This window comes from Epargyreus clarus, unplaced genomic scaffold, assembly GCF_041222505.1.
Source record: "Epargyreus clarus isolate Ecla_fem2 unplaced genomic scaffold, WU_Ecla_fem_2.2 ptg000036l, whole genome shotgun sequence".
NCBI lineage: Eukaryota > Metazoa > Arthropoda > Insecta > Lepidoptera > Hesperiidae > Epargyreus > Epargyreus clarus.
This window is the reverse complement of record NW_027332241.1, coordinates 1236370-1248146: the sequence shown is the minus strand read 5'-3', so window position 1 is coordinate 1248146 and position 11777 is coordinate 1236370. Positions and strand designations below refer to the sequence as shown.

General features: G+C 31.3%; 1 protein-coding gene and 1 long non-coding RNA gene across 2 annotated transcripts; both read right to left on the bottom strand.

Annotated features, from left to right (window-relative positions):
* Positions 1-879: 879 nt before the first annotated feature.
* LOC140756970 (uncharacterized) lies at positions 880-2222 on the bottom strand. The gene is made up of 2 exons (XR_012103920.1): positions 1685-2222; positions 880-1506 (listed from the first exon to the last, which is right to left on the bottom strand). It is a non-coding gene; the product is annotated as an uncharacterized LOC140756970 (long non-coding RNA).
* Positions 2223-3272: 1050 nt separating this feature from the next.
* LOC140756964 (uncharacterized) lies at positions 3273-10656 on the bottom strand. The gene is made up of 6 exons (XM_073092506.1): positions 10417-10656; positions 8525-8669; positions 8009-8056; positions 7671-7742; positions 4922-5038; positions 3273-4510 (listed from the first exon to the last, which is right to left on the bottom strand). Exons 1-6 carry the CDS (start codon positions 10555-10557, stop codon positions 3432-3434), a joined length of 1602 nt encoding a protein of 533 aa, XP_072948607.1. The 5' UTR covers positions 10558-10656; the 3' UTR covers positions 3273-3431.
* Between the last annotated feature and the right edge of the window lie 1121 nt (positions 10657-11777).

Below are 11777 nucleotides of genomic sequence, written 5' to 3'. Positions count from 1 at the left end.
CAAATTTGCTTATACAAGTTCCTAAACCCAAATCTCATAAACGTTAAAGAACTTGCAGATTCTTATATGTTTAAATCCTCTGTTTGCAAGCAATGACATTTTATACTATTTATGTAAGAGAAGTATTATTGAGAAAAAGTAAAAAATTTAGTAACTCTCGAGTGATTCGTCAATTCCAAATCATTGGAACGGGACGTAATCAAAACAAAACAGCAAGTGGAAGTGAATTGGCTACTTGACACTTTTTGGGAAACTGTTTTAATGAATTCATATACGTATTATATATGCCTTTCATTGATCATTTTTTCGAAAAAGGGCTATTTATTAATAAAAAACATATTTTTATTACGGTAAACGGAACGTTACGCCAAAACAGGCGGTCAAGTGTCATTTCGTAGCGTGACGTCAACACATTGAAAATATAGAAATAAACTTCGACGTTACACATACTTCAGGTTTCGATGTGATCGACAGGTTTCGATGTAGTGACGTCACATGACATTTGAGGCAGCACTGTCGCCGTTTTGGGATTTAAAATCCACAGATAAAAAATCGAAAATTTCTTTTTAAAAATTAAAATACTTAGAACGTATTAAAAAATAAACGAAATACTGCATAATTTATGTTTACTTATAAGCTATCATATCCAACATATTTCATATTTTATTGTTATAACTGTCAAGTACCCAATTCATATATTTAATATATTATATAGATGTCTATGATAATAATAGAATTAGAAGACGTCTATGAGAATTCTATTTTAAGAGCCCATTCTGTAATTAATAGGACACAATTAAAATATTTCATGACTGTGTTATTATTGCTTGTGCATGTGCACTGATTAACTTACAGGACTGTATAATTAAAAATACATGATTTGCTAATATTAGTCTTTTATTTGTTTATTTGGTTTATATGGTTCTATTGAGTACACACAGTAGAACTTTTGTATATATTTATCGTCATATGTTACAGTTACAATAATTACTATAGATCACCTCAAAGCATTCTGAAGCTGTTATTTCCTTCGTTAATATTGAAGCTCTTGCTAAGCTGAATTTGAATGCTGCTTGCGTTAATGCTTTTCTTAATTACTAAAATTATTTTCTGTAACAACTGAATATTTTTTTTTATCACTGTCATTTTCATAATTAAATCTGTAGTCCAATAACAGCAACTGTATGGTAGTTTTCCATCCTTCATCTTTTTGGGTAGTTTATGCAAGTAAAGAACTACTGTTTATACACTTTCGAAACTTTTGGTTCCTCACTTCTTCTACAACTCCACATTAAAAATGCTACTGCATGTTTGCAGCATCCTTGGGAGGCAGGACAGTAATCCCATTTAATACTTTCCTTTTCATATACAATCATAGACACTGTGCATGACATTTGATGTACCTAGTGTTCAGGACAACTTTTACTTTTCATGAAACACAAACTTGCCTTGCTCTTAAACTGCACATACTCTATAACGTCGTCACTATACGATTGTCGGGAAGATCTGTAAATATAAATATAACCAATTAATAACCTTAAATCAGTTCACATAAGAATATAAGTATATTTAAAAAAATCTTAATAATTACTTGAAGACAACCTTTCTTCTGTCTGAAGTCAGTTAAGAAATGTTTTAATTGTCCGATATGATTAAATGTAAATATAAAGAATGTTTTACTTACGTTGTTTATTTGATATTTCCATAGGTTATCTCACGGAAGTTTTTGTATCCATTTTGATTTATTGCACTGCATATATGGATCTTCTTTAAGCAGGTTCACGCTATCAGCTTTAATATAGTATGGCTTCATTTCGGTTCACAACATAAATTCAACCAACTCTAACAGCAAACGATTTAATTATTATTTGTCTTGTTTGGTTTCGATGTAGTGACGTCACATGACATTTGAGGCAGCACTGTCGCCGTTTTGAGATTTAAAATCCACAGATAAAAAATCGAAAATTTCTTTTTAAAAATTAAAATACTTAGAACGTATTAAAAAATAAACGAAATACTGCATAATTTATGTTTACTTATAAGCTATCATATCCAACATATTTCATATTTTATTGTTATAACTGTCAAGTACCCAATTATAAGACGTCTATGAGAATTCTATTTTAAGGGCCCATTCTGTAATTAATAGGACACAATTAAAATATTTCATGACTGTGTTATTATTGATGGTGCATGTGCACTGATTAAGTTACATGACTGTATAATTACTTAAAATTAATTAATTATAAATATCAAGAATTGATATAAATATCAATTCTTGATATTGATATTTAATAACACACACTACGTCAAATTGTTTCTAAAATAAAATTTACCGCACTTCAGTAGAGAAGCGTTGATCGTTGCAGTATAGTTAAAAACCGTTTATTATTGATGCAAGTTGAAATTAGTAACACGTTAACTCGTTGACGAAATTAACTAGTTGATCAAAGGAAATTAACGTTGACGTTTCGTTGACGGAAAAAACTTCAACGACCCACCGCTAGTTTCGATGTAGTGACGTCACATGACATTTGAGGCAGCACTGTCGCCGTTTTGGGATTTAAAATCCACAGATAAAAAATCGAAAATTTCTTTTTAAAAATTAAAATACTTAGAACGTATTAAAAAATAAACGAAATACTGCATAATTTATGTTTACTTATAAGCTATCATATCCAACATATTTCATATTTTATTGTTATAACTGTCAAGTACCCAATTGATTTATATCAAAGTCTGAAAAATCTTATCTGTTCCGTGGAAATATCCAATTATTTAATTTAATTATTAATATGTTAAGATTTATGAAAATTCAGAACTCCTCGGTCTAGCCTTTAAAGCTACTCAATAGTCTACGAAATAAAACACAGTTATAATAAAATACGCACATTTAATCAATTAAAAATTAATACTTCTATTGTAATACATTCTTTAAACATATTATTAAAAAATATTTATGTATTTTCAATTATACACCTTTTATTTATTAAGACATTGCAATAAGAGCTATTATAATACAAACTCTAACATTTAAATTTATTACATTATAATTGGGTTAAAATTGTTATCAAGTAAAAAAAGAAATAGACATCATTTTAGTTATTCAAAAAGAGATGGCGCCACTTGCATCTTGAATCACGCTATTAACATCTTTCACAATAAGTTTACTGAAGTAACACTAGAACTCTCAAAGTTAACTTAATATTTTATTAAGACCCGTAACTTTAATAATTAGATTTACTATCCATTGAAATAAAAATAGTGTCTGCTTAAAATAAAAAATTGCAATATTCTTAGTAATCTTACCCCATGTGCCTAATTAAATAATATCAGAACACAGCAGCGGTACAATGCTGTTATTAAGTAGAAAAAGAGGTATACTTGCAATAGTCATAAAAAATCTACCTTTAATACTACAAAAGTTATGCCTAAAACTGTTTCTTTTTCACTCTCACCGCACACTTATGACGTTCCACCGAATGCACTCTCATATGCCTCGATAGGTTCCCAATCTGTTTATTACATATATTGCATGTCAATTTAACTGCATTATGTGTTTTTAGATGACGTTTCAACTGCCCCGTCTCTCTAAAGGACTTATCGCACACTTCACAATTATACGGCTTTTCCCCTGTATGAAGACGCATATGTATTTTAAGATAACCGTTATCCGCGAAGGGTTTTTTACAGACTTTGCAACAAAAGGGCCGTTCGCCTGTATGTGTACGTTCGTGGAGCTTGAAACTGGACATTTGCGCGAACTGTCTGTCACAGAAGGAACATGTGTACGGTTTTTGGCCGGTGTGTACTCTCATGTGAACTTTTAATGTTGTGTACGCTGTGAAATCCTTCTTGCACACACTACAGGTGTACGGTTTCACGCCTGTGTGCTGGCGTTCGTGTATCGACAAATAACTTTTGCTAGAAAATTGCTTTTGACACACTTTACACGAATGGGGCTTCACTCCGGTGTGAATGATGTATATGTGTCGTTTCAAATGTGTGCGTTGTGGGAACCGTCTGCCACATACATCACATACAAACGGCTTTTCGCCTGTATGCGTTAGAATATGTGACTTTAGCGTTTGCTTATGACCGAATGACTTGCTACATATACTACATTTAAAGTTCCGCTCTCCAGAATGCGTTTTCATATGTTCCTTCAAACCTTTACGTCGTTGAAAGACTTTATTACACTCAGAACACTTAAATTGATCGCTATCATAGTGTATGAGTAAATGGTTCTTCAGCTGTCTAGCTTTTTCGAATACCTTCGAACACATTTTGCAAGGAAACCTCCCGTTATCAGAATGGCTTATCGCTATATGTTTTATAAGCTCCTTATTATGTGGAAATGTGTTTTTACATATGTAACATGGGTATGGATTATGTCCGGAATGGATCTTCATATGAACGTCTAGGGAACCATTGTATGTGAATTGCTTGAAACATATCGTGCACGAAAACTTCTTTGCCTTGATTTTTCTTATGGGTTTCGTTTCTTCATCTGAAAAAAAAATGTAAAATTATTAAATATGTAAGATTTTTGTCATTTGTTGCGTAACTTATCCGAGGCGTTCCATTACCGAAATTCTTACGGTATCAATACAAAAATCAAATAATTAACTAAAAAAATATCAAATTTAGAATTTTGGTATATTTATTTTTGTTAATAATTCAAATGTTATATAATGATTTTAGCTGAATTTCGACCACTGTGTAATCAAAGTATAGTCCGCGCCATGCTACTAGTCCGCTCTGAAGTTGTTCCGCACAACTACAAGAATATATTCCGTAGCAACGTAAGGGCATACTAACTGCGCTATGTACCCGTGGGCGAGAGCGGACAGCGGAGGGTACCTTGTGGTCCCGCGCCGTCTTACAATAAGTTTGGCGAGAACTGTACCTCATGACTTACCTTCACTGTGGTCTTGTGGAGCCCAGTCATCTTGTAGCTCCTGACTCCTCAATATAGAAAGAGGTTGATCATCAATATCCACTGCCTCCGTGAATATGCCTATAGGTGTTTTATCCTCTGAAATGGGAACAACATTGCATTTATTTTGTACAACAGACACTCACTAAATATGTCTACTATTTATCATAACAGTGGTATTGATGACAAAGCCTTATTTTTTTAATTATAATATACAATAATAATAATAATATACATATAGATAAATGAATGTTTGTTTGTATGTCCTTTATAGAAGTAAACTGTGCATTTGATCATGTGATTGTGACCTTTAGCAAAGTTGTTGTGCATGAGCCCACAAAGGTTTTTGAGTTGCATTCGACCAATTTTCGACAGATAGCGCCACTGTCATTACAATGTACGTACAAATTTTCAGTTATATGTATGTCACGTTATATTTTTTAAAACACGGGGGAAACCTCGGCTCTATTAGTTTTATATAAATAATGTTAGATTGGCAATGTATAAACTCTATATATATAAAGTTTTTTCATAAAGCTGTGTCACAGTTAAATTGGGTACTTGACACTAATAACAATAAAATATGAAATATGATCGATATGATAGCTTATAAGTAAACATAAATTATGCAATATTTAGTTTAAATTTTAATACACTATAAGTATTTTTATTTCTAAAAAGAAATTTTCGATTTTTTATCTGTGGGTTGTAAATTCCAAAACGGGGACGGTGCTGCTTGAAATGTCATGTGACGTCACCACACGCATAATAAACAAGACAAATAATAATTATATCGTTTGCTGTTAGAGTTGATTGAATTTATGTTGTGAACCGATATAAATCCACACTATATTAAAGTTGATAGCGGGTATCTGCTTAAAGAAGATATACAATGCAATTAATAAAAATGAATACAAAAACTTCCGCGAAATAACCTATGGAAATCACAAATAAACAACGTAAGTAAAATATTCTTTACATTTAATCATTTCGGACAGTTAAAGCATTTCTTAGCCGACTTCCGATAGAAGAAAGGTTATGTTTAAGTGATTATCAAGCTTTTTTAAACTATACTTATATTGTTATGTGAACTGCTTTAAGGTTATTTATTGGTTATATTTATAATTTCAGATCCTCGCGACAGCATTATAGTGACGACGCTATAGGGTATGTGCAGTTTAAGAAGAAGGCAAGCTTGTGTTTCATGAAAAGTAAAAGTTGTCCTGAAGTCCTGAACACAAGATACATCAAATGTCATGCACTGTGTCTATGATTGTATATGAAAAGGAAAGTATTAAATGGGATTACTGTCCTGCCTCCCAAGGATTTTTAATGTGGAGTTGTAGAAGAAGTGAGGAACCAAAAGTTTCGAAAGTGTATAAACAGTAGTTCTTTACTTGCATAAACTACCCAAAAAGATGAAGGAAGGAAAACTACCATACAGTTGCTGTTATTGGACTACAGATTTAATTATGAAAATGACAGTGATAAAAAAAATATATTCAGTGGTTACAGAAAATAATTTTAGGAATTAAGAAAAGCATTAACGCAAGCAGCACACAAATTCAGCTTAGCAAGAGCTTCAATATAAACGAAGGAAATAACAGCTTCAGAATGCTTTGAGGTGATCTGTACTAATTATTGTAACTGTAACATATGACGATAAATATATACAAAAGTTCTACTGTGTTTACTCAATAGAACCATATAAACCAAATAAACAAATAAAAGACTAATATTAGCAAATCATGTATGTTTAATTATACAATCCTGTAAGTTAATCAGTGCACATGCACAAGCAATAATAACACAGTCATTAAATATTTTAATTATGTCCTATTAATTACAGAATGGGCCCTTAAAATATAATTCCCATAGACATCTTATAATTCTATTCTTATCATAGACATCTATATATTATATTAAATATATGAATACTTCCACTTGCTGTTTTGTTTTGTCCTTTTTCTCAATAATACTTCTCTTACATAAAAAGTATAAAATGTCATTGCTTGCAAACAGAGGATTTAAACATATAAGAATCTGCAAATTCTTTAACGTTTATGAGATTTGGGTTTAGGAACTTGTATAAGCAAATTTGTTACGATATTTAGCGATCGTACTTGTACACATCGTCACTGCACACGCCTTGTAATTTGACATTCTTGCAATTGTACTAATAAAAGTTAAATAATTCCCAAGATTTCCCCTGAAGTATGTGTAGCGTCGAAGTTTATTTCTATATTTTCAATGTGTTGACGTCACGCTACGAAATGACACTTGACCGCCTGTTTTAGCGTAACGTTCCGTTTACCATAATAAAAATATGTTTTTTATTAATAAATAGCCCTTTTTTCGAAAAAATGATCAATGAAAGGCATATATAATACGTATATGAATTCATTAAAACAGTTTCCCAAAAAGTGTCAAGTAGCCAATTGATGTCATTCGCAGCATTCGCTGTCATACCGTTGTAAAATTTCCACTGAATAAATATGCTAAAAACCCAATATATAATCATCATCTATTGAGCTTAACTATCCACTGTTATAAATAAATACTAGATCCAATGTTTGCTTATTAAAGATCAAATGTGAAAATATAATAGCAGAAATTTTCAAATTTCGATTTTTAGGAAAAACATTTGATAAATAAAATTGAGTATTAGCGGTATGTGTATATCGCACATCACTAAGTTCTAAATCATAAATGAATAAAATAAATATTTTACCATCGCTGTACTTATTTTCAATGTCATCTTTCTCCCCGATGCCTGTAAGACTTATTTCTTCTTCTTTGAGACCTGAAATCAATAATTAAAAATCACCATCGGAAAATGATGGTGATTTTTAATTATTATAGTTTGTCATTTATCATCACTTGCCAGAATTTGATCCTATTTGATGGTAGAGTAATACAGAGTTTTTTTTTTAAATAAACTTGTTCGATTCTTGGCTGAACTCTAGTCAGCATTTTTTACTAATCCATATAATTTTTGATTTTGCACTGAAGGCCCACTTGAAAAATTCACCCTGTATAATATTTAACTTTATTATTAAAAGAACTTACCATTAAAAATAATATCAAGTTCTTCTTTAACCACACCAATTTTAGAACCTATAAATAAATAAAATATGGTATAAAAAATGAAAAATAAAGATTACTACAGCAATTGAAAGATCCTAACAACAATATTTACTATAATCCTAATTAATATTTTAATGCTTTTTAAGCTACTAGTGTCACTAATAAGTTAACAGCCCTTAAGTTAATATTAATCTTATCCAATATACAACAGTACAAAATTTGTCAATTAACTCAAAATTATGATGAAAAATCATCTAATTTTGAACTGTTTGACAATTTGAGTGTAAATATGAAAATTTTGGAAATGCAAAAATAGGAACTCTTCTAGTCAAAAATGGTCAAAAACCTCAATCATGAGGAATCAACTACAAAGACAATGACAATTATTTTTAAGATAAATTCACTCATAATTAACCATTAATATAATTTAATAATAATGTAATTAATAATTAACATAAATTAATTAATTTAATTGTTAATTAATAAATTCACCGATACCTTTAACTTTATGTTTATTATAAAGTCTTCCCAAAGTCTGTTCACACACCATCACCTGCTCTTTAAACAGATCAGCATCTCGGAGTCTTAAGATACATGTGTCACATATTGTGGAACCACCGTTATTATCCTCTACTATTGTGAGCTGAAAGATAAATGCTTGGTTTGGAGATAACTTCAGATTTAAAAGAATAAGGTGTAAGGTACATATCATTGAAGCATAAATTGCACTTTTATGTAAGTAGTATTTTTTGTTTTGTTTTGTTTTTTTTTTTGTTGTTTGTTTTTATATCTGTGTTTTATCTTGGTTGCCTTTAACATTATAATGTAATTCAATTGATATAATTTATTTTTAATGTTAATAATATTTCTTATCATAATTTTTGTATTCAAAATGTATTGTTATTCGTTATAGTGTTGTGAATTGTAGTTTGTGCCCGTATTTGAGGTGACACTCACCAAAATTGTATTGTATAGCTATGCCTAATAAAATGTATTAGTGTTTACTTCGTCAGCACAACAGTTAAATAAATAAATAAATAATATAGGAGTAGCAGACGAGCATGCAGTGCACCTGATGGTAGGTGGCTACTGCCGCTCATGGACTTCTGTAATCAACCCCAGATAGGATTAGATATTCTTACCTAAGATCAGCCATAGATGTGCCGCTACCCTTGAGAGTGTCTTCCTTACCACACCCTTCAAACCTGAACACAGCAGCCTTTAACACTGCTGTTATGAGTGGTGGTGCCACCGGAATCGAACCACAAAGGGTTCAACCACCTTTAAATTGTATGGTGGATTTTAAAATACAGACATCACTCGAAAGGCTAAAAGTCTAACTTTTAAAGAGGGCCTTTTCTGTAGCCTTTCCAGTGATGATATATATAACCAATTAAAATTGAGCTGTATGATGGAGTACATTTCGCAGTGTAAGAGTCAGATGAATGTATCTACATTTTGTCAATTTTATATTGTGTTTGATATTGTGGACATACAATAATCTATGATTAAAAACATATTTTTTGCAAATAGGTCTAACAGTTAACATGATAATTAAAAGTAATTTAACGGTACTCATAATACGTTATTCTGGTTCAGTCGAAAGTGGGTCTTATGTTATTTCTTTTTTGTAACTTGCGAAATATTGAATATAGCGTTACGTCGTTTTGCCATTTCATAAAGGACTACATTGTGGACCGTTTTGTGAAAACGTTTTTTTTATTTTTTGTAGATCTGTTTAACGTTTATCTGACTCTTACACCGCAATTTGTCAGATGTAGTTATGAGAAAATACTTGTGTCTAACTGTGGACGAAATGGATCCTAATCATATATTATCACTAGCTGACCCAGCAAACGTTGTATTGCCATATAAATAAAAAAAAATTTAGGGTTGTACTACCCCTAACATTTAGGGGGATGAAAAATAGATGTTGGCCGATTCTCATAGATACTGGATAAGCACAAAAAAATTCATCAAAATCGGTCAAGCCGTTTCGGAGGAGTATGGCAACGAAAACTGTAACACGAGAATTTTATATATTATATAAAAAAAAACAATTAGAATTGAGCTATGTGATGGACTACATTTGTCAGGTGTACTTATGAGAAAATACTTGTGTCCAGCAGTCGAGATAATTAATTGTAATCATATCATTAAAAAAAATGTTTTACATGATTTTACGGCCAGCATGGTGGAGCGGTCACCATACCGGTCTGATGTGGGTTTCTGGTTCGATTCCCGACCAGACAGATATCTACATGATGACTACATTTTCTAGGTGTAAATATTTGCATGTTCGTCTTTGTGTGTGTTCATAGCACCCATAACATTGGACAAATGTGGAGCCATGAGTGCAAACAGTGTTATTAAACATAATAAGAACTTACAACTATATCAAATGTGTCTTTAAGCATTTTTGAATAAATTTCCTCCTTTCCTCCATGAGTATGAGACGCAGTAAGGCTCTTAAACACGCCTTGTGTGTGGCAGCAGCGACATATATTACTTATATTGCAGTTTTCAGACATTATTTACAGATTTAATGCTTTAAAAATTATTTATTCACATAATAACATCAATATTTTCATTTGTAATTGACAGTGACAGTTATATTTGACAGAATTTCAATGACACGTCAATACTCCGGCTTATAAAGTTTTATTTCTTTATGATATGGTTAGGATATTTTGTTAGTAATGCCATGATTATGCCCAAATCAACAGAAAGATTACGATATTACTCAATGTAATCCAACTTTCTGTATTCTTCACTCCACAGTAACTGTAGGACCGCACATATAATATTTCTCGTTACTAAAGTATTATATTAAAGGACAATATAAATAACTGGGGATCTTTTAACCCATTAAATTTTCGGTTAAAGAGGGCATTCGTAACCGTAAAATATCTAAAGTCTAAGTAGTATCACGGTGCAATAGATCCTTATACTGTGGTAGTAATGTCCAGTGTAGAAATTGCGATAATTTCCTACATATTCTGCAAAGAAAATATTAACCAGTATACTGTGTACATTAAATGCTAATCCAAGTGAACTATGTATGTAGACGAATAGGCGGCGTCCATCCTCGAGTACCGCCTCATGCCCATATAATTTCTGAAATATATTTTTTGTTTAATGTTGTTATTGTTATCAATTCTACATAGTTATTGTTTCTTTATTATTTAATACGTTATTTTTTAAGTTTTTACGGTGCCGTGTGCCTATCAAAATGAGGAAAAATAAGACTATTTAAAGCGGAGAGTGAACAATGTGGCGAGTTTTACGTTTTACATTATTTTCTTGTACTCATTCGTTTTCGTAACAGTCTTTAAATTATATATTATTGGACATAAATTGATTAAAATTTACTTTTCATAGGTATAAACATGGTATAAATCAACATTTCACAAGTTGTTATTTTTTTGCCAACGGTACGCACATAGCTTACAAGTGACGTCACGTAACTCGTTTGACAATTTTGACATTGACATTCGTCTAGTTGGCTTTGTTGGGTATCGGGTAGTAGTTATTATTTGTTATTTAAAAATCAGTAGGTACGTTATTTGTTAAGTTCTGACTGTGCCGTGTGTTAAGACAGTATCAAAATGGGAGACAAAGTTGTGAAAGTTGGGAAAAATAAGCATATTCCTAGTGGAGAGCGTAAAATTATATTGCGAGTTTTAAATTTTTTTGAAGGAGAAAAACGCAAAGGCTTATTCGTATTACCTGTTGATCAAGCACTAAAAAG

What these genes read in the sequence shown, in the direction of transcription:
- LOC140756964 (XM_073092506.1), bottom strand. Translation starts at nt 10,557, where the DNA reads ATGTCTGAAAACTGCAATATAAGTAATATATGTCGCTGCTGCCACACA. An exon ending in AAGACACATTTGATATAGTT is followed by an intron (nt 8,670 to 10,416) that starts GTAAGTTCTTAT and finishes TTTATCTTTCAG; the next exon opens with CTCACAATAGTAGAGGATAA. An exon ending in TCCACAAGACCACAGTGAAG is followed by an intron (nt 4,511 to 4,921) that starts GTAAGTCATGAG and finishes TTTTTTTTTCAG; the next exon opens with ATGAAGAAACGAAACCCATA.